Raw genomic sequence first — 18226 nt, 5'->3', positions numbered from 1 at the left:
TCTTATCAAACCCCACACCTCAACCCAACCCCGTCCACTCGGCTCTGCTACTCCCTCACTGCGAGGGGCGGGCTGCCAACGCTCATGTGAGTCCCGCAAACGCTTTGCACAAAAGCGTCTGCTAAATGGATGTAATGTAATCTGAGCTGCCAACCCACAAAGTTCTGTGACGGTATCGTCACAGAAAGACAGACAGACGGACAGATAGACAAACAGATATCTGCAGAAGTCCTCAGGAACATAGATACTAAAGCAGGTGAAACACACACACACACACACACACACACACACACAGCCCAACCTTCGTGTCAGATGTAGCCCTGCACCTTTCAAACTGACAGTGTAAACATGGGCTACAAAACTGATTTTATCATGCCGTAACATGCAGCATGTCATCATACCAATCCTCACATATATGCAAATTTGAATAAGGAACTTTTTTTTATTGAGGATGCTTTAAGCTCTTTCTTCCTGATAAGTTATTGAACCATTAGTTTATTGTGGGTAATCCTTTTATTTTGTTATTGTATTAATAAGTAAAAAAATCCCTGCAGAATATGCTGTGCATCTGGATTTATTTTTATTGGTATGCGAGTGTCATGTTCTTGTCCCACCTCCTGGGTCAAAAGTTGACTTGTTTTTGCGCAACAGCCCCAGAGTTGCTCCACTCCTGCACAGTCAACACGGAACGTAAGTCGAGCTCTTAAACTGTGAATCATACTATTCACATGTTTTGACCATGAATCGTTTTTGTTTCCTGAGAGTGCAGCATTACACATTCTGAATACTATAGTGTATGAATAGTTTATTGTGTATACGAGGAAGTGTTTATACAAAATGTTGTGGGAGTTTTGTTGACTTTTCCAACAGTTTGATTTTTTAATTTTCATCCACAGTATTGTTTTTGTTCGGAGGTGTTATAAACATCTTTGTAGATACTACAACTTTAATTTTTAAACTAGAACTGGATGCCAGTTGCGTAAAATTCAAACGGGGGTAAACAGGACAAGGTAAACTAACTCCTGACTAGCTTCCTTTTTCTTTCCCAGCTGTGACCCAGCAGAGATGGCCGGGTTAATGGAAGATGAGGTTTTTAAGGCTTTCTCCACCTATGCTGCTATTGTCATTCTGAAGATGATGCTCATGGGGCCCATGACTGGATTCTACCGCCACGCCAGAGGGGTAGGTACCACTACTTGTGTAAAAAGATCTTGTGGCAATAACAATCATATGTATGCAGAAGAAAACACTTGTACAGACTTTTTTTGAGTCAATGCATGTATTTTCTGTGTGTGTAGGCGTTCTCTAATGAGGAGGATGTGAGCGGAAAGTCTGCAGAGGAGAAGAAGAAGCAGCTGAGAACCCATCCAGACGTGGAGCGTGTTCGAAGGTGAGACGGTGGCTCTACAGTCAAAGCAGTTAGCAGCTAATTTTCAGAAATATCGTGTGGTATTCAGATGGATAAATACGGAGCTATTACTCAATACTACTCAAACAGAAAGGGAGATTTTTTTGGGGTCGAAAAGTGTTGCAGGACTAATTTCTTTTTTTATATCGAGGCAACCAAACCGATATTTGTACAAATATATTTACTACATTCAACATTTTGAATTATTTCAAAAATGTTCCTGTAAATAAAGGTTCACTTATTCTGAGCTATGAGACTGTCCTCTCCCCCCCCCCCCCCCCCCCCCCCCCCACACACACACACACATTTGAGCGAGCAGCTTCTTACAAACCGTAGTTATGTTTCATTTAAAATGACCTTATTTTATCAAACCCACACACATTCGCTCCTGTGCATATGCATATGCTTGCACCACAGGTGTTTTCATCAGCAATTATTTTAGCACTTCTCAACACCACGAACGCCACAAATGTAGCATTTTCGTTGGCGGATGCTCCATGAAAGACAGGAGTGTGCCTCCTGGAGCTCCTGAGAAAAGCACCTATGTCTCTTTGGAGAGAACATTGAAAGTGACAGGCTCTGGAAGAATGAGCCGCCGGCGTCATAGCCTGTAACTCAAAGTGTGGCCTTGACAGCGACTCACTGATTGACTGATTGACACACATATACAGACCACATACACCAAAATGTGGCCCCAGATTCAAAAACTTGGATAAGCAGGTGAAGGAAAGGAATGGATGGTACGTTGGAAACCACCAAATATATGGATTCCTAATCCCATACAGTACAATGAGCTGTGATATGTAACTAATTAGACAAATTGTATTTTGTGTGTTGCCATTGTCGTCCAGGTGTCACCTGAACGACCTAGAGAACATTGTCCCCTTCGTGATGGTCGGTCTCCTCTACGCCCTGACTGGACCCGAGCTGTCTTCGGCCCTGCTTCACTTCCGCCTCTTCGCAGGCTCGCGCATCTTCCACACGGTCGCCTACGTCGGTGCTCTGCCTCAGCCCAGCCGGGGTCTGTCCTGGATTCTGGGCATGCTGGTCACCTTCTCCATGGCTTACAGGGTGCTCAGCACAGTTCTCCTCCTGTAGTCGCGACGCTGGAAACAGTAGACCTCGACCTCGGCTATTCAAATCTTTATCCCTACAGGAAACCTGAATGTGAATTGTTTTTATTGCTTTAATTTCACTTTTGCTAAATCTTCGTTTGCTCACCATTTATTCTTTGACTTGCTGAAACTATGGATGGAAAAAATGCATTTTCAATAAATTTTTCTATCCGTGTCAGGGTATTTAAAGGGTCTACATTTATATTGCACTCTTCACTCACCCATTCTTCTGGGGCTGGCGCCTCGTCTATCACTCGTGCATCCCATTCAAATGCTGCCAGGGGCAATTTGGGGTTCAGAGTATTGCCCAAGGACACTTTGGTATGTGGAGTCGAACCTCTGTCTAGTGGAGGACCGGCTCTTCCTCCTGAGCCACTTAATGGAAAAGATTATAAAACTCAGATGCACCTTTGAATTACTGAAATTCCTTTAGAGTCAATTTCAAGTAGAGACAAAGGTAATTCATGTGAAATTTGCCCTTGTGCTAAACAAGTCTTACAGAATGCTGACACATAGATGTAACTTCAAATGTAGCCGGCACAGATACGAGCTATCCACTTTAAAAGGGTTGGAAAATGGAAGTCCCAGTTTATAACACACCTGAGGCCAACAGTGAGACTAAACAGTGTTACTCCCGGTCAGGGCTCCTCCCACACATTACACAACCTCAGGACGAATTCCAGGCTTTCCTGTCTAACTGGTCTTTGGACCTGTCTCTGTTGTTCACAGTGACTATGCTAAAACAAGGTAAGACCCTTTACTTAGCACACCTGCACACCCCACTACATTCACATTTTGCAAAAAATTATGTGTGTGTGTGCGTAAATGTATTCATAAATAGGAATTTATTTAATGATACATGATACATAACATGAAATAATTCAACTTTGCATGTTCATGAAACTGTTTTGTTCATGCCAAATAAATAATTGCAGGGCATAACACACTTGGAGTCAAATTTCACTTTACTGTTGCATGTATGTTATTTTTTATTTTAGAAAGAGGAACATTACAACTAATCTTCCGGCCTTGTGTAGTTAAGGGTCTATGTCGACCTCATTCGGTACATTTCAGTGCTCCGTCCTCAGCGACTATCTCCAGCACGTGTCAGACTCATAGACTGTATATAAAAAAATGTAAGTAGTCACCGGGTCCGGAAAACTAAGTGACTGAAGCCTGCATTCTCTGGAATGACCATCAGTGGGTGACTCCACTGGTTGCAAAAGAAGTCAGTTTCTGTAGAAGCCCATGAGAACATGACTCTACTACTCACTTGGTTTATAACGTCAGTGAACATTTTCCTCAGGAGATTATGGTTAAATCTCTAGTTTCAAGTTTTCTTCCATACAGCATGTACATTTTTTAAAATAAATGATGGTCTCATTTAGAGTAAAATAGACGATAAAGATCGTATACCCTGGAGCATGGACACATAGTGATTGACAGCTAGTGTCGTCCAATCGGTGCACGGTTGCAGGTGTAGTTGGGTGCAGGTGGACGAGCTCTCAATCAGACCCGCCACCAATTCTACGTCTCGTTGCCAAAAACCCAACATGGTGCTGGTCAAAATGCGAAACTCAGTAATTCAAAAATGGCAGCTAGCAAACCAACGGTGACGTCACGGTGGGTTGCCACTCGGTCAAGACTGTGGGCAAACAAGGGAAGACACCTTGAAAATGTGAGCGTGCACAATGTGCCGTGAGCTAATGTTGCTCAACGGTCGAAAGGTCGGTTTTCTTTGCATCTGCTATCAGCTCTGTAATTTAAATATTTCCATTGTGTTGTAGTCGATATGCTTCATTGTGACACTGATATGGAAATGTTCCGGCACATTAAGTGCAGAAGCCTTATGATGTACGTTTCTATGATGTATGTTTCTGTTGTCGTCCCGTGATTTCTCACAGGGACAATGTCGCCACTGAGCAGTGTGATGGAGAGCCAGGTGCTCCAAGCATTTTCCACTTACGCAATTATTGTCATCCTGAAGATGATGCTCATGTCACCTCTGACCTCTTACTTCCGCCTGACAAGAAAGGTGTTTTTTTCCCTTCATCACTACTGTAACTGCCACAAAACCTCCACAAAAGTAGAGGGTGTAACTTCATTCAAGAAGACACAGTGTGAGAAGCTGACCCACTCTCTGTTGTCCCTCCAGGTGTTCGCAAATCTGGAGGATACCAAATTTGTTTCGTCAGAAGCAGACAAGAAGCTTGTCCGCACAGATCCCGATGTGGAGCGGGTCCGCAGGTAAGGTACCCCCCGCTGTCTGAGGAGCAGGTAGCATGTAGCAAGAACCATGCTGAAATAGAAAAAAACACACATTTCAGTCTGTGTGCTGGCACCGTTTGTGGTGGATGGATGATTTATTTTTTCTGTTTCTGCTTTAAGGTTTAGATGCCACTACAATGATTTCACAAATGCTTTCCTGTCTCTTGTCATTGATCAGCACTGTTAAATCTCATGTGAACTTATCAATCACTACATTAAAGATTGAACAAGTAAGTCAAACAAGCCAAACACCCATCCAAACCCACATAATAACAAAAGTTATTCATGACTGTAGACACTCATCATGAAACAAACATGAGGCTTCAGATAAATCTTAGGGTTCGTGAGAAGAATTGATGATGAGGAAGCAGTAAACCTTTTCACTTCTTCAGGCAACTTTAAAAAAAAATTCAAATTCAACAATCTCAGGAAATGGACGTCGACATTTACTTAAAAAAAAAACCAACTTTTTAAATATTACGAGAAGGAAATAGGTCAGAGACTTAGAATCTCGTCTTTCACCAGATATGACAATTATTTATCGACAAGTAGAGAATCTAAAATCATTCATAATTGTTCAAATGAGAACAAGGCAGTGTCCATTCATCAATGGTGCTCTGCTGACTGAAACCACTTTCACATGTACAGTATGTTGCACCCAAGGCAGCATTATACAGTCAGATGGTCATGTTTCATGTTCAGTCAGAGACGGTAACATCAAGGACTATGCTCTACATGTGTGTCGTCCAGGTGTCACCTGAACGACCTGGAGAACATTGTCCCCTTTGTGGCGGTCGGTCTCCTCTACGCCTTGACTGGACCCGAGCTGTCGTCGGCCCTGCTTCACTTCCGCCTCTTCGCGGGCTCGCGGATCCTCCACACGGTCGCCTACGTCGGTGCTCTGCCTCAGCCCAGCCGGGGTCTGTCCTGGATCCTGGGCATGCTGGTCACCTTCTCCATGGCTTACCGGGTGCTCAGCACAGTTCTCCTCCTGTAGACACGGCACTGGACCACCACAATACATACAAAAATAAATAGACTAACGTGTGCATCTACTGTACATTGGAACATATCATTCATTTGTGTGGATTCCATGCACTAAATTCATTGGTTCAATCATACATTTTGAATTCTATTAAATTGGGCCATTTATGGACGCTAAAAATGAGACGGGTTACAATTTTAAAGAAATGAATGTAACAAAAAACATATAGACCCTAACACTAGCTCATATTTGCCATTATTACTGCAGTGACGGAGTCAAAGTGAATGCATTAAGACAGACAGTGACGGGTTCTGCAGGCTCTCCTGGATATATTTCTGAGCAAAAGAGGTAAAAGAGGAAAACCCTACTGTACAGTGTTATGTATGGTAAGTATATTATGTACAGGTTAAAGAGTTAGACATTACAGTGACATTGTCTACAACCGTGAGTCGTCTATTGAAAAACAGGTCTCACATTAAAACACCAGTAGCCTCTTAAAACAAGATGATTGATATGTAACAACAATATGAAACAAATGACTGTTGCACTAAAAGTTCATCAAAAATTAAATTTAATTAAACCTCAGAGTCCAAAGTTGCATTTGCTTTTCCCCCCCTTTCTGTTGCAATGATACAACACTGAAATGGCAAGTACGCTGTCATGTTGGAGTGAAGAAATACATGACAAATAATCAAATTCCACATTATTTTCCCTACCAGACTTTCTTATATATATATTGTTTTGTTCCTAATTTTATTTTAGTACTATTATTTTTTTTAACAATATGAACTGAATTGATACTTTAATAATATCAGATTTCATACCCTCAAAAAAAAGACAGTTTGCGTGTAGCAGAAAGTTAGAAGCTATCACTTATAGTCCATATTAAGATTAGCGTAGCATCCTATTAGGTGAAGGAGAGCTGTGTGGATCCTCGGCAGGAGGGTTACCTCAGGTCAGATTTCTAGCGAGTGGACTTTTTTCCATGTCGTTAGCGTGTTGGCAGGTCCCTTACATCTGTCAACATGTCAACATTATCCTCATTCTCTAAATTAATTTGAATTGTGGACTTATTCAAATGTTTTTGCTGAAGCAGACACTTTTCTCTTTTTGAGAAAAGTGGCAGCAGTGCAGAAGTGAGTGAATAAGTGACAGCACAAATAATAGACAATCCAAATAAAACGCAACCAATAATGTACCTGAAAATCTCTAAATATACCTATTATAAATGTATTTACCTACCCTGATATAAAGTGGTGGTTAATGAGCTACAAAGACTGATTGAGTGAAGTTTTGAAATTATTCAGACCCAAAGTCTGCTAATGGCAGAAAATGCCGCCATTATTGGCTTTTTTTTGGGGGGGGGGCACGCCCCCCACTTAGGGTACTGCCTCCGGCAGTATTTCGTTTGTATGATGCCCCCGGCCACTAATAATAAACACATAAAAAGAAAGCTTAATAAAGACATGAAATATGAAGACACTTCAAAAATACAAGCCCTAATGGAATAATAATTAGGGAATTGTATGGAATTCTGGTTTATCTTTTTACCGGTTTCATTGATTTCCTGTAGTTCTGCCCATGTAACATGTCTCTGGGTTAACTCTTATTCACATAAAAAATGAAACGAATTCATCTAAATTTATAACATTAACACATTTAACAAAGCATCTTCAGCTTCACTCGTTTTATGCGTTCATCCTTTTATATCTATACCTATATCTATAAATATATATATATTTGCCTTTATTTAATAGTTCTAGTCAAGATACGAGATACAGACAGGAAAGGGACAGAGAGAAGGTATTTTATTATCGATTTATAGAATTAAATCCAATTTTACTCAGACATCAATTATAATAAAAACAAGAATGACAATATAAGATTGGTAATTATATACCATACATGAGCATTAGCACTGTGCCACTCTCCATAAATTCTACACCACGAGTCAACAGAATTTTTATTTATTTATCTATTATTAACCAGCAGCAGCATGTTTTCACGTGACCTTAAAAGCAGATTGGTTTTGTTGATGTAAAGATAAATATATATTTCTATTTCCCTTATACATTCAAATGTTCTACTTGTGTTAAAACAGTAATAACAATACAATAGTTCAGCTCAATAATCAAGTTTCTCTCAGTCGTCCGTACGACAAACTCTTCCTGCTTCTCATCTTTTTTCAATTCAATTCAATGTGTATTTTTCCACATGATTAAAGTATACATTTTACATCCTGTCATCTTTAATTCCTCGTCCACGCCTCGCTGTATTGATAATATAGTAATTTTCCACATTTGATTTAGACTTCATATAGCAGAAAAATTAACTAAAAGTCAATATGTGAGTCTTATTTTTATCTGTATTTTCTGATAATAGTGTAACACACACATTTGGATTCATTATTCATTTCCTTTACGGACTGAAACAGAGATAAAGATGAATCACATTTTGATTACCTCAGCAGCTCATGTCAGAATGAATAATGTAACGTGTAATAATGTTCTGCCAAGTGATAAAACAAACACAAAGAATGAAGCCTTGTGCGATTTGGGGATATTGAAGAGCCGGGGTTTTTTTTGTCCACACTTTATATTCAGTTATGTACACGTGTTAATTACCGCACATGATTTGAATCCGTTTTTTATTCCATCCTACGTTCAGACGTGGGAGTATTCAAAAAATAAATCGTGCTCTTGCTGTGTTTGTGGGACTGGTAGAGCAGAGGAGGCCGGACTGTGATGCTCTGGAAGCCCGACTGTCTTCCACTAGAGGGAGGCATTTTAAAAGTCAACAGAGTTGCTCCTCATTAGGAGTCATTTATGGACCAGGTGCAGCCCGTAAAAAGCGCTTCGGCTCAAGCTATTAACTTCATTAGCTTTGCCCAAAAAACATTCCCATGCATATCCGCCGACGCTTCTAAACAGCCAGGTGTCAAAAATTTATGCAGAGACTTGATGCTGAACTAAACGTATGAAGCAGCAACAGCTTTGGTATCATTTAACCCAATTTGCCAACATTTTCATGCCGAGTAATTGTCATCACCTGATTCCCACTCGTGTTTGCTGTTTAGCAACCAAAGTGTGTTGACGCTGCTGGAAGTGTCAGCCGCTGATATGATGAATGCCTCACGCCGCACATGAAGGTGACTGGCTCCAGAGCAGTGAAACCCATGGGTGGGCACTGTAAATAGTGTGGGGGGAATTACCATGAAGGCTGCTTTTGGCGGCTGGCTCGTCTGCATTGTGTCCCCGTGTAAAGGAGGGGAGTTTTATATGAGCTCATTTTTTTGGGACCCTTGGCCCTCAAGGGTCTGTCATTCCTCAGACGAGCCAAGCATTTCACAGCTTGGTTGGAGCGGGGTGGGGGTGTTCAGGAACACCCTCGACCGTCTTCCATCACTAACAACATCAGACACACCCAGGAACCTTACTTATACTGCAGTGTACACTGTCTACAACCTCTGTCCCTCAAATATGTTCATGTTCCACTGGTCTGCACTAGCACTGCATGGTTTAGCAATTCGGCTTGGGTTGTGTTTTTTTTCTTTAAATATCTCTCAAAATATTTATATTTAATGTTTCTTTAAAATGTTTGCTGCCTTTTAAAGATATTCTGTCAATGTCCACTTGCCAGTTCAAACTAAACCGACACCATTCACAGCCCATACGCCGTGCTGCCAAAAGAAGTCCGGGTTAAATAACAGATATGTCGATACCCGTTCTGACTTGCATCAGTCGGAACATAAATCCAGGATGACAGATTCGAAAGTAAACACAAATTATGTCAGGGTACAATGAGAGTTCATTGGACATAAATTTCATCAGCTGCTGTCGTCAACAAGTGTTGCGCAACGAGAGGTCCTGGAACTGCCTCAAAATTTAGAACTACTTCAACCTCACAAATGTACTAATGCATCTGTACCGAGGTCGGCTGAAACTCACACAAAGGGCAGTTGCGAGGTAGTCCTCGATGAGTCAATGAAGCTAAACGGGTTAAATGATTATTTACATCTGCTTCTAGATAAAAGGTCACATTTTGTCAAATAAAATATCGATGGTATAGTATAGAATATATATCAGAATTTAAATGAAAAAAATATCAATGTCCCTTCTTTTTACTTACAGGGAAGTACATTTTTCCCATATCATGCTAGCACTTTGCTAATGCTTGATAATTGTTCAGTAAAGTATCCATGATTGATTGTGACAGGACACCCTCCTCGATGGCCCTCGGGGTCTGAGGTAGGTGAATGAAGTGGAATGGCCCTCTAAAGGAGGACAGGGAGGAATCGTCGTATTTGATGGCAAAATGTAAATCTGGCTAATCTCGTGGCTGCTAACTGGTCATGGTAGCGTTGGTGACGCCATTCCATCCTCACACAGAAATGGCATGGATTCAGATTATCTTTTGTGTCGTCTTTTCCTATCTACTATTCCTTGACCTCAGTGGAAAACGTCATGAGGTCAAGGAAAGGTATAAAGGAGGACTCGTAGGTCTTAGGAAGAGCAGAAAGCGCTGCCAAGAGAATTCGACTCCACTTTCACCAAACTACGTCATTATGCGACGGTGAATGTAATTGATGCGTCTGTTTTGGTGAAACTACACATATCCAAAGATTTACGACAAAAAAGCAGCGGCTCCGTCAGCATGTGTCAGTGTTTTACCATCGTTTGACATCAGATGTAAATTATTCATATGCAACGGTAACTTACATGATGACATGCGTCTCGTCTGGGTCATATTCATACTCTTCTTCTTGTTTTTCTTCTACTCCAGATTAAATCGTTTACGTTCATGCATGGCGCGTCACGTTAAATATTGCATGCCACAATGAATTGAGGGTCTATTTCTCCTTTCCTTTTGCATAGGAAGGTCCAGTGTACCCTATGCTAAAGGAGATAGGAAAGGAAGTATCAAAGCACTTTTCCTATCCATTTAGAGAATCCGAACAGCTCTTATCATGCTTGCTGATGAAATACTTCTGGGTCACTTCAAGATTTAGGAGACTTCCTAAGCAAATTTGTCAATGAGTCCGTACCCAGGCTCTGGTGAAACCAAAATGGCGAATGCCGTAAACTGGCTCACAAGGTTGGGGCTACAGCTCTGTTTATTCTGGACCAGACACAGCTTTGTAGGAAAGTAACAGTGCCCTTGATTGGATTCCACCCGGGGATGAGGGAGTAGCTAGTTACTTAGCCACATTCGTGAAAAGTAACAACAGAAAAATGGGAATAAGACTGTTAGTGAGGAGTGGCCAAGGATTACCATTTTTAGTTTGATTATTATTAACAAAATAATGAGACATTTTCATTGCGCGTACCTGCAGGCACACATTTGGAGATGAGTTTTCAAATTGTTCTTTTGCTAATCGTAACCAAGCGTTGCATCCCTGCAACATTCTCCTGGCAGTTTCCCTCAAACATATTGACGAGGCAAATTAACAGCATACTTCTTTTATGGGGCAGGGTTGGTATTGATGCATATGCAATCATGCTGCTCATTGTACAGCAGGAATTCATGTATGAGGCCCTGGTGAAGACGCTCCCTCTGCGCATCTGTTCACTTCGCTTTGTGTCGGCGTTTCACTAGCTGTCATCCATACACACCGAAGATCTGCCCCGTGCCTTATTGTTCTGCTGGTTAACTGTACAGCCGCGTAATTAGGCACAACTTCAAAGTCGCGCTCCACATCGCCGCCAAGGTGAGCCAGATATTTATATCATACGAACACCGTCCAAGGTCCTGAAAAATTAATGCTTGGGAGGTATCTGACTCACGGCTGGCAAAGACAATTATGATTCAATCGGGTACCGCCAGGTGGACATTTTGAGGCCACACTTTCCTCCCTCTGTTTCTTCTCACCACGTCGAGATGCTGCTGCCGCAGGAGATGCAGCGTGCGATCCTCCTGAGCATTTCCAGCAATGGAGACCTCAGCTTGCTTTCATCCGAGATACCGCCAGCTGTCTCCGCTGTGGCCTGGAGAACGACACGGGTGAAACATGGGCTAGTCCACGACCCCACTCGTCCGCTCAGAACTGCACATGCAATTATGCTGCACAAAAATGAGCAGCCTGACACACAACGTGCTGTGAGTATGAACCTGACCTCTGCAGCGGAAAGGCAATGAACATTTTGACGCAAAGCTGTGAACCTTTAAAGAGTTTCAAGTCGTCAACAGCAGCTGAAACATCTGTTGACCTGCAATCCTGCAAACGTGCTCATTTTCATGCAGCGACTGGTCAGGTGCACATAGTTGTGGAAGAGGCCATCGTTTAAATTCTTTCACTTTTTGAGTGAAACGGCATTAATGTCTTTTGGTTTTTGGAGAGAGATTGAGAAAGGAAGGCCATTTAAGATCTGACGTGGTGAAAACAAGTCCATTTATTGTTTGGTATTGTCATGATCCGCAAGGACCATGAATTATTAAGTTATAGTGGACTTTAGTTTTTTTATATTCTATTTTTCCCCTTAGTTTCTTGATCCCTTGTTGTTGTTTCCTGTTTTATTCTGAAGTCCTTTTCCTTGTGTTGCTCACTTCCTGTCCCGTGTCTTGTTTCTGGTGTCTTTGTTTTTCCTGTCTCACCTGTGTTGAATTAGCCCCGCCCACCTTGTGTCTATTTAGTCTCTGTGCTTCCCTTGGTCTTGGTTGGGGTTATCAACAAGTGTGTCCAGATGTGTGCATCACTTTTAAGTGTCCTCTGGAAACACTTCGGTTTCGTTGAGGTCTATTTGCAGCGCGGTTTCTAAATGCTACGCATGTGTTGTCAAAGTGATGAAGATGTTTTCTTGATTTGCTTGTGTTTTGTCTATTTGCACGTGTTTTCTTAAGGTGCAGTGCTGTCAGCTCTCAGGGCCACCGTAGAATTGTCACACGGCAGCAATTCAGCCATTTACACTTGTATGGAAAGCCTGTTGGCTCCAAAAGCACCTTGTTTTCTTGCCTTCACTACACGTGATTTCATTAGGGCAGCTGTGACTCAGCAGGCAGAGTCGTTCATCTACTAACCATAAGGTCGGGGATTTGATCCCCGCTTCCCCAGTCAAACACGCCAAAGTGTTTGGGCACTTAACCCCTAAAATTGCCAGAATTGCCAGAAAATGCACAATAAATCGCAGGGTTGTATGAACGTGGGTGCGACTTGTAACGTAAAGCGCTTTGAATGTTTGATAAGACTAGAAAAATGCAATATAAATATAGTCCATTTTGCATAAAAAATTTGGATTTTGCTAATTGTTGGAATGCGCTGTTCTAAATGTCTGCCACCTTTCTTGTAGAGAGGCTTTAGAAAGTTATGTTCATAATGACTTACTTAACTTTATTGTTATCTTCAGTAGGTACTGTATGTAGTTTTAGGGAACAAAACCAGTTGTGTAGGTTTACAAAAATGACAGTTTGGGTTTGAACTTGACCCTTTTACAACAATAAGTGCGTGTTAAAAAGCCACAACGTCTCCCGTGTGGCTCCTTGACGTGTTGCCAGGAGAGACTAAAACCTGGCTGTGAAACAGACACTGTCCCTTCACCTGTTGTGCAAATAGCATCTGCCATCATTTTACAACCATGACAAATTGAAAGATTAGTGCACTCAGGGTGAGCTGTTATATTTCAACACAACACATGCCAAAACACAAGTTACTACTACATGCATACAGTATTTCTTCACATGCATTAATGGGCACTGTTCCTGAACACCAGAATAGTGTGCAGACTTTTTTTTTCTTTTTTGGCTAAAAACAAATCTTATCCTGAATTCTACAAAAATTAAAGGTGATTTTATGGACTGCCCCTCCTCCCTTTTGTTGCCTGTCATAGTGTTCAAAAATAAAAAATCCTTCGCCCTAATTATTGCCATTGATTATTTATTATCATTTTGTACGAACAGGACTGGATAAGGCATGTGCTGACAAGTCAAGTGACAGTTGTGTGGCAGATTGAGGTAGAGCCATTGGTGTGAATGTGTCGACTCAAAACACAGTAAGGATTACTATACTATATAGTAAGCAGGTGGAACTGGATGAAATCATTCAGAGCGGGCCGTAATTTTGTTGAATTGAAAAACCACATCTTTGCCCCCCTGACCTCAAAAACGAACTACTTGTAATCTCCATCACCACACGTCAGCGTCCTTCGACAGTCGGTCTCTCAGGTCTCCTACTTTTTGGGGGAAAAAAAATCTCATGCCAGTGTTTTCATTTCAAGACATGAGGCCAGGCTGTTGGATGGGTAAATTTCACACGAACATCCACACGCAGGCCCACACGCACACACAAACACACACGCACACACACGCACACGCCGGTCAAGGCTGACCCCTCCAGTCAGCTGACTTCCCGTTGTATGTTTCAATCTGCGGTCGAGCACGGCTGGGGTCAGCAGATTGCTTATGCTGATCCCAGTGATTGGAGTGCAGGTGATTACCATAAGCAATTTAAATGTTATTGATTTAACCTCCCGCATGCTGTAATTGAACACTGTGGCCAAGCATACAACTTGAACCCCCCTCCCTCGCTCTAACTGTTCTTTCTTTGCTCCAGCTGTTTCTTACACTCTTTCCCAGCATCTTTCAGCCGCCTGCTATATTGTTTCGGCTCCCTCTCACCTGCCTCTGTTCTTCCTCTGCTCACACTAGTCTCCGTGCTAAACATGAAGGCCTCTCTGTCGGCCTGTGTCCTCGGGCAGGGGAAGCGGTGGGAGCACCGACGGCCAATCAATAAGCAGTCTTTCATGGTAACAATGGAAATGTTCAATTGACATCAAACAGTTGATAATTTACAGTCTCACCATCACTGCTTCTTCAGACAGAGAGAGAGAGAGAGAGGCACATAAAACGTATTTTTTTCCGTGTTAATAAGAATAATTTTCTGATAATTCCACTCCATTACTAATCACCAACTGTAACACAAAGCCCCCCTTTTTTTTACTTAATTACAATTTTGCTGTTTATTCTTAGATAACAACGACGCCGTGATTGTAAATTACAGAGTGGGACTGACAAAAAAAAAAGATGATATTGGCAATTCTTTCATTAAAATATTCCCAAATCTGTTTCATATCTTCCTCATTATACCGAGCCATAATGGAGGACCAGATTCAGCACTCGATCAATTAATAAATGGAGAAAACTCCACCTGGGAGACACACTCGTGCATTCTCCATTTTTCATTATGCGCTGCCATTCCTCATGAGGGATCACAATTTCTTGTTTTAATATTTTAGTGTTCTAACTTAAGCTTCAGAATTCTCTCCAGGTAGCACACTAGATCATCTTGACATTTCAAAGTACTGAAACCTTTGGAATAAAGTGTTTTTTATTAAATTCTATTAACATAATTTATGCTTGTCAGGTGCCCCACCTCGGTGGCAGCCGGGGGTTGGGGCTGTGGAGACACTCTACTGCCATATTTCATAGCCCTGGTCCCCTCAGATGGAAGACTGGGCTGCTAAAACACACGTGAAACGGCGCACGATGATTAGTGTAGGAGACAAACTGCCCGGTATTCTGTGTCATTTTTCACTTCCTGCTGCAGCGTGGCATAAACCACGGGATGATCTGAAGAGGAGCTCTTGGAGTCTAAGACCACTTCCCAAATGGGAGATATATATATATACATATCTATCTTGATTGCTTCTCTTTTCAAGTGGCACTTAATACATGCAAGTGTCTGCAACCTTTTGCTGAGTGAAAGTGACAGAGATCCCAACAAAATCCAAAGTCATCTTCTTAATGTGCAATCATCTCATGGAACCCTCCTCCCTTCTCTGCGACGAAAGCCCCCTGATTTCCATCCACATTGAAATTATTCAAGCTACGTGACCGATAACGTGCTAATATTTCAGCAAGCGGCGGCGTCCCGTGCAGAGCGCTGAGGCAAATTGTGACCACGCTGCTCAGATGGCCTGTTTGGTCGTTTGATGAGCTCCACGGGAGGAGAAATCAATAACCTGCAGGGAGGCTAATTAACCGCTAATCATTCAGGCCCCGTTTTGACGAGACATTAATGTTGCCCCGGTATGACAAGCCAAGTTGATAGCAGATAGATTTAATTATCTTTATTAAGGAAGTAAAAGCTGTGAGGTCAGATGTTGCTGCAAAAAAACAGGAAACAAGTGTGTAGCCTCCAAAATGAGCCTTAGTTGGAAACAAAGAACTTGTGTACCATAAAGGTCGCAAAGATTTTATTCAAGTATCTTCCTTTGTGCATATCAGAGTTATTGTTTTTGTAAATTAGCAGCTAGCCATGTGCCATATGACTTGTGGTCCAGTTAAGACGGTTAGATTGGCCTCTGTGTTGGTCTAAACGCTGATGAACGATGATCATGAGGGTTTTGAAGGTTGTCTTTCACAAGACACCATGGAAAACAGTGGGAAGCTGATCCCTCATCGTATTTGACTGGTTTGAAGGCATAAACAAAACGTTCAGTCAGTGTGTGTGACCGAGAGCAGAGGAGGAAGATGGAACGAGACAAAGAGAAACGCTGGGGCTGAGCGGGAGCTCATTAAAACAAGAAAACCCCCTGGAGGAAAGCTTAATGCTGCAAAATTACAGATATGTTCACACGTAAGGGACATGGTTAGTGTTGTATATATTACATGCTACCCAGGCCACTTTTCTTTCTTTAAAAAAAAACAACACCCAATCATGCTACATGGGAAAGAAGGAGACACATATGCATTGACATTTTATTGAAAAAATAGAAAAATCCAGATATTCAGAGCTGCCAGAGCTTCAAGATGATCAGCAAACCTCTACGGTAATGCCAGATATAAATATAAATCAAATCATTGCAATGACACTCGACTGTATATGAATATTTATTTATATAGCCAATTGGTAACAGAAGTGCAGCTGACTGACTCTTGAAACGTAACAGTTTTTTAGGTTTTTTGAATGTATTTTGAATCCGTTGTGGCCGATGGTATACGTGTGGAGGTTGGCCTGGGCTGACATCAGACTCCCGGCCTGAATTATTACCCACGTCCAGCCCTCGAGGCGACTGTGAGCGACTTTAAAAGTGCAGATTGTCTTCAACTCATCAGCACAGTTTTCTTCCACTGGTGTGACGATACGATCCTGCAGTGGATTTGTTTAGAGGTGCACCACACAACATTGTATATGGCGCTTATTAAGTTGTGAAAATTTACAGTGTAGAAACTGCACGCGCAAGTTTGATGAGTGTGCAGGACACTACCGCAAGTGCAATTGTTTTTGTTTTTTTAATAATAATACATCTTTAGATTAAAGCCGTAATTATATCTCTTCTGGCGCTGCGTGAGCGTCGACCTGTATGGAAGCAAATCTGTCTCACCAGACTTTGAAATTTTCTGCACTGAAATTATGTATCAGATTTTTTTGCTTCTGAATTCAAAGCTTCCTGATTTTCAATAACTGATTCTCACTTTTATTTTGTTGTGTTGTAAAATTCAAACCATATCAATGTGTGTTGCTCAAATTCATATCCCAAAGGGAAGCAATCGATTCTGCGTGAACTCCAACCAACATGGAGCCAAATCACCAGTCACGCTCACGTTGGTCATGTGTCGATGATTGAAATCACAGGCAAGTGTGTTGAAGTTGGAATGATAATCACAGATTTCGGACTCTCCACATCAATAACTGATAAACAAAAGGTTATTAAAACATAGCGTAGTCAGAGTGATGTTCACAATGAGCTGCAGCCTAATTTTCATCCAAAACGACCTGAATTCCAGGCTGGAGGAACAACATGGGTCGCAGCCAGCAGGTGAAGGTCACTCATCTCCTACAGTATGTCCATTTGCATCTATGGATGTGGAACTGGCGAGATGAGATCATCACTTTGCCTTTTGATTACTTATTTTGGGATTATTTACAACTGCATCTGGAGTTCCATTCAACCATGGCGCTGTTGTCAACACCCGGAAACAGCTATGCCACTTAAGGATACTGTCTTTATACTGCAATATTGTGAGGTCTCGATCTCACTATGTAAAGGGCCTTGAGATGATGTTTGATGTGATTTGGTGTTATACAAATAAAATTGAATTGAATTGAAACACTTTAGAGAGACTGAGGATACCTGCGGTAAAAATGGAGAAATAAGATGACATGCAGAACAGGAGCAACGTGCAGAGAAAGGACAAGGCAATATACAAAGCATGCCTATACCGTAAAGTAGGAGCTTTCGGTGCCGACCATGCTAAAGAGGGAGTGTCGGGTGTATCATGCACTTCACCAAGACTTGGCTGAAGGAACTCACTTTGGACTCAACTCGTGAGAGTAAGGGGGAGTTGTAAGGGGGAGGTTGGGAGAATACCGAGGTTTGTGAATCATAGAGTTAAAGAACAAAGCTGCTTAGGGGGACTTGCTGCTGGCTGTAAAGAATCGGCCATGTCAACTACCACGGGAGTTCTCACAAGTCATTGTGATAACACTGCACCGTTATTGTGATAACTGTATTGCTG

At 41.8% G+C, this 18226-nt stretch overlaps 2 protein-coding genes across 2 annotated transcripts; both read left to right on the top strand.

Moving 5' to 3' along the window:
* Positions 1 to 637: 637 nt before the first annotated feature.
* LOC118301298 (microsomal glutathione S-transferase 1) lies at positions 638 to 2694 on the top strand. Its single transcript, XM_035626663.2, has 4 exons — positions 638 to 690; positions 1050 to 1182; positions 1299 to 1390; positions 2260 to 2694. The coding sequence occupies exons 2-4, from the start codon at positions 1066 to 1068 to the stop codon at positions 2504 to 2506; spliced, it is 456 nt and encodes a 151-aa protein (XP_035482556.1). The 5' UTR covers positions 638 to 690; positions 1050 to 1065; the 3' UTR covers positions 2507 to 2694.
* Positions 2695 to 3083: 389 nt separating this feature from the next.
* LOC118301297 (microsomal glutathione S-transferase 1) lies at positions 3084 to 6374 on the top strand. The gene is made up of 4 exons (XM_035626662.2): positions 3084 to 3270; positions 4428 to 4558; positions 4679 to 4770; positions 5542 to 6374. Exons 1-4 carry the CDS (start codon positions 3099 to 3101, stop codon positions 5786 to 5788), a joined length of 642 nt encoding a protein of 213 aa, XP_035482555.1. The 5' UTR covers positions 3084 to 3098; the 3' UTR covers positions 5789 to 6374.
* The last annotated feature ends 11852 nt before the right edge of the window (positions 6375 to 18226 follow it).

This window comes from Scophthalmus maximus, chromosome 2 (assembly GCF_022379125.1).
Source record: "Scophthalmus maximus strain ysfricsl-2021 chromosome 2, ASM2237912v1, whole genome shotgun sequence".
NCBI lineage: Eukaryota > Metazoa > Chordata > Actinopteri > Pleuronectiformes > Scophthalmidae > Scophthalmus > Scophthalmus maximus.
Note: the sequence above shows the minus strand (reverse complement) of the source record. Positions and strands in the feature narration are given on the sequence as shown.

Coding starts and splice junctions, on each gene's coding strand:
- LOC118301298 (XM_035626663.2), top strand. CDS start 1,066: ATGGCCGGGTTAATGGAAGATGAGGTTTTTAAGGCTTTCTCCACCTAT. Junction 1,183..1,298: donor TCTACCGCCACGCCAGAGGG/GTAGGTACCACT, acceptor CTGTGTGTGTAG/GCGTTCTCTAATGAGGAGGA. Junction 1,391..2,259: donor GACGTGGAGCGTGTTCGAAG/GTGAGACGGTGG, acceptor ATTGTCGTCCAG/GTGTCACCTGAACGACCTAG.
- LOC118301297 (XM_035626662.2), top strand. CDS start 3,099: ATGGAAGTCCCAGTTTATAACACACCTGAGGCCAACAGTGAGACTAAA. Junction 3,271..4,427: donor AGTGACTATGCTAAAACAAG/GTAAGACCCTTT, acceptor GATTTCTCACAG/GGACAATGTCGCCACTGAGC. Junction 4,559..4,678: donor ACTTCCGCCTGACAAGAAAG/GTGTTTTTTTCC, acceptor TTGTCCCTCCAG/GTGTTCGCAAATCTGGAGGA.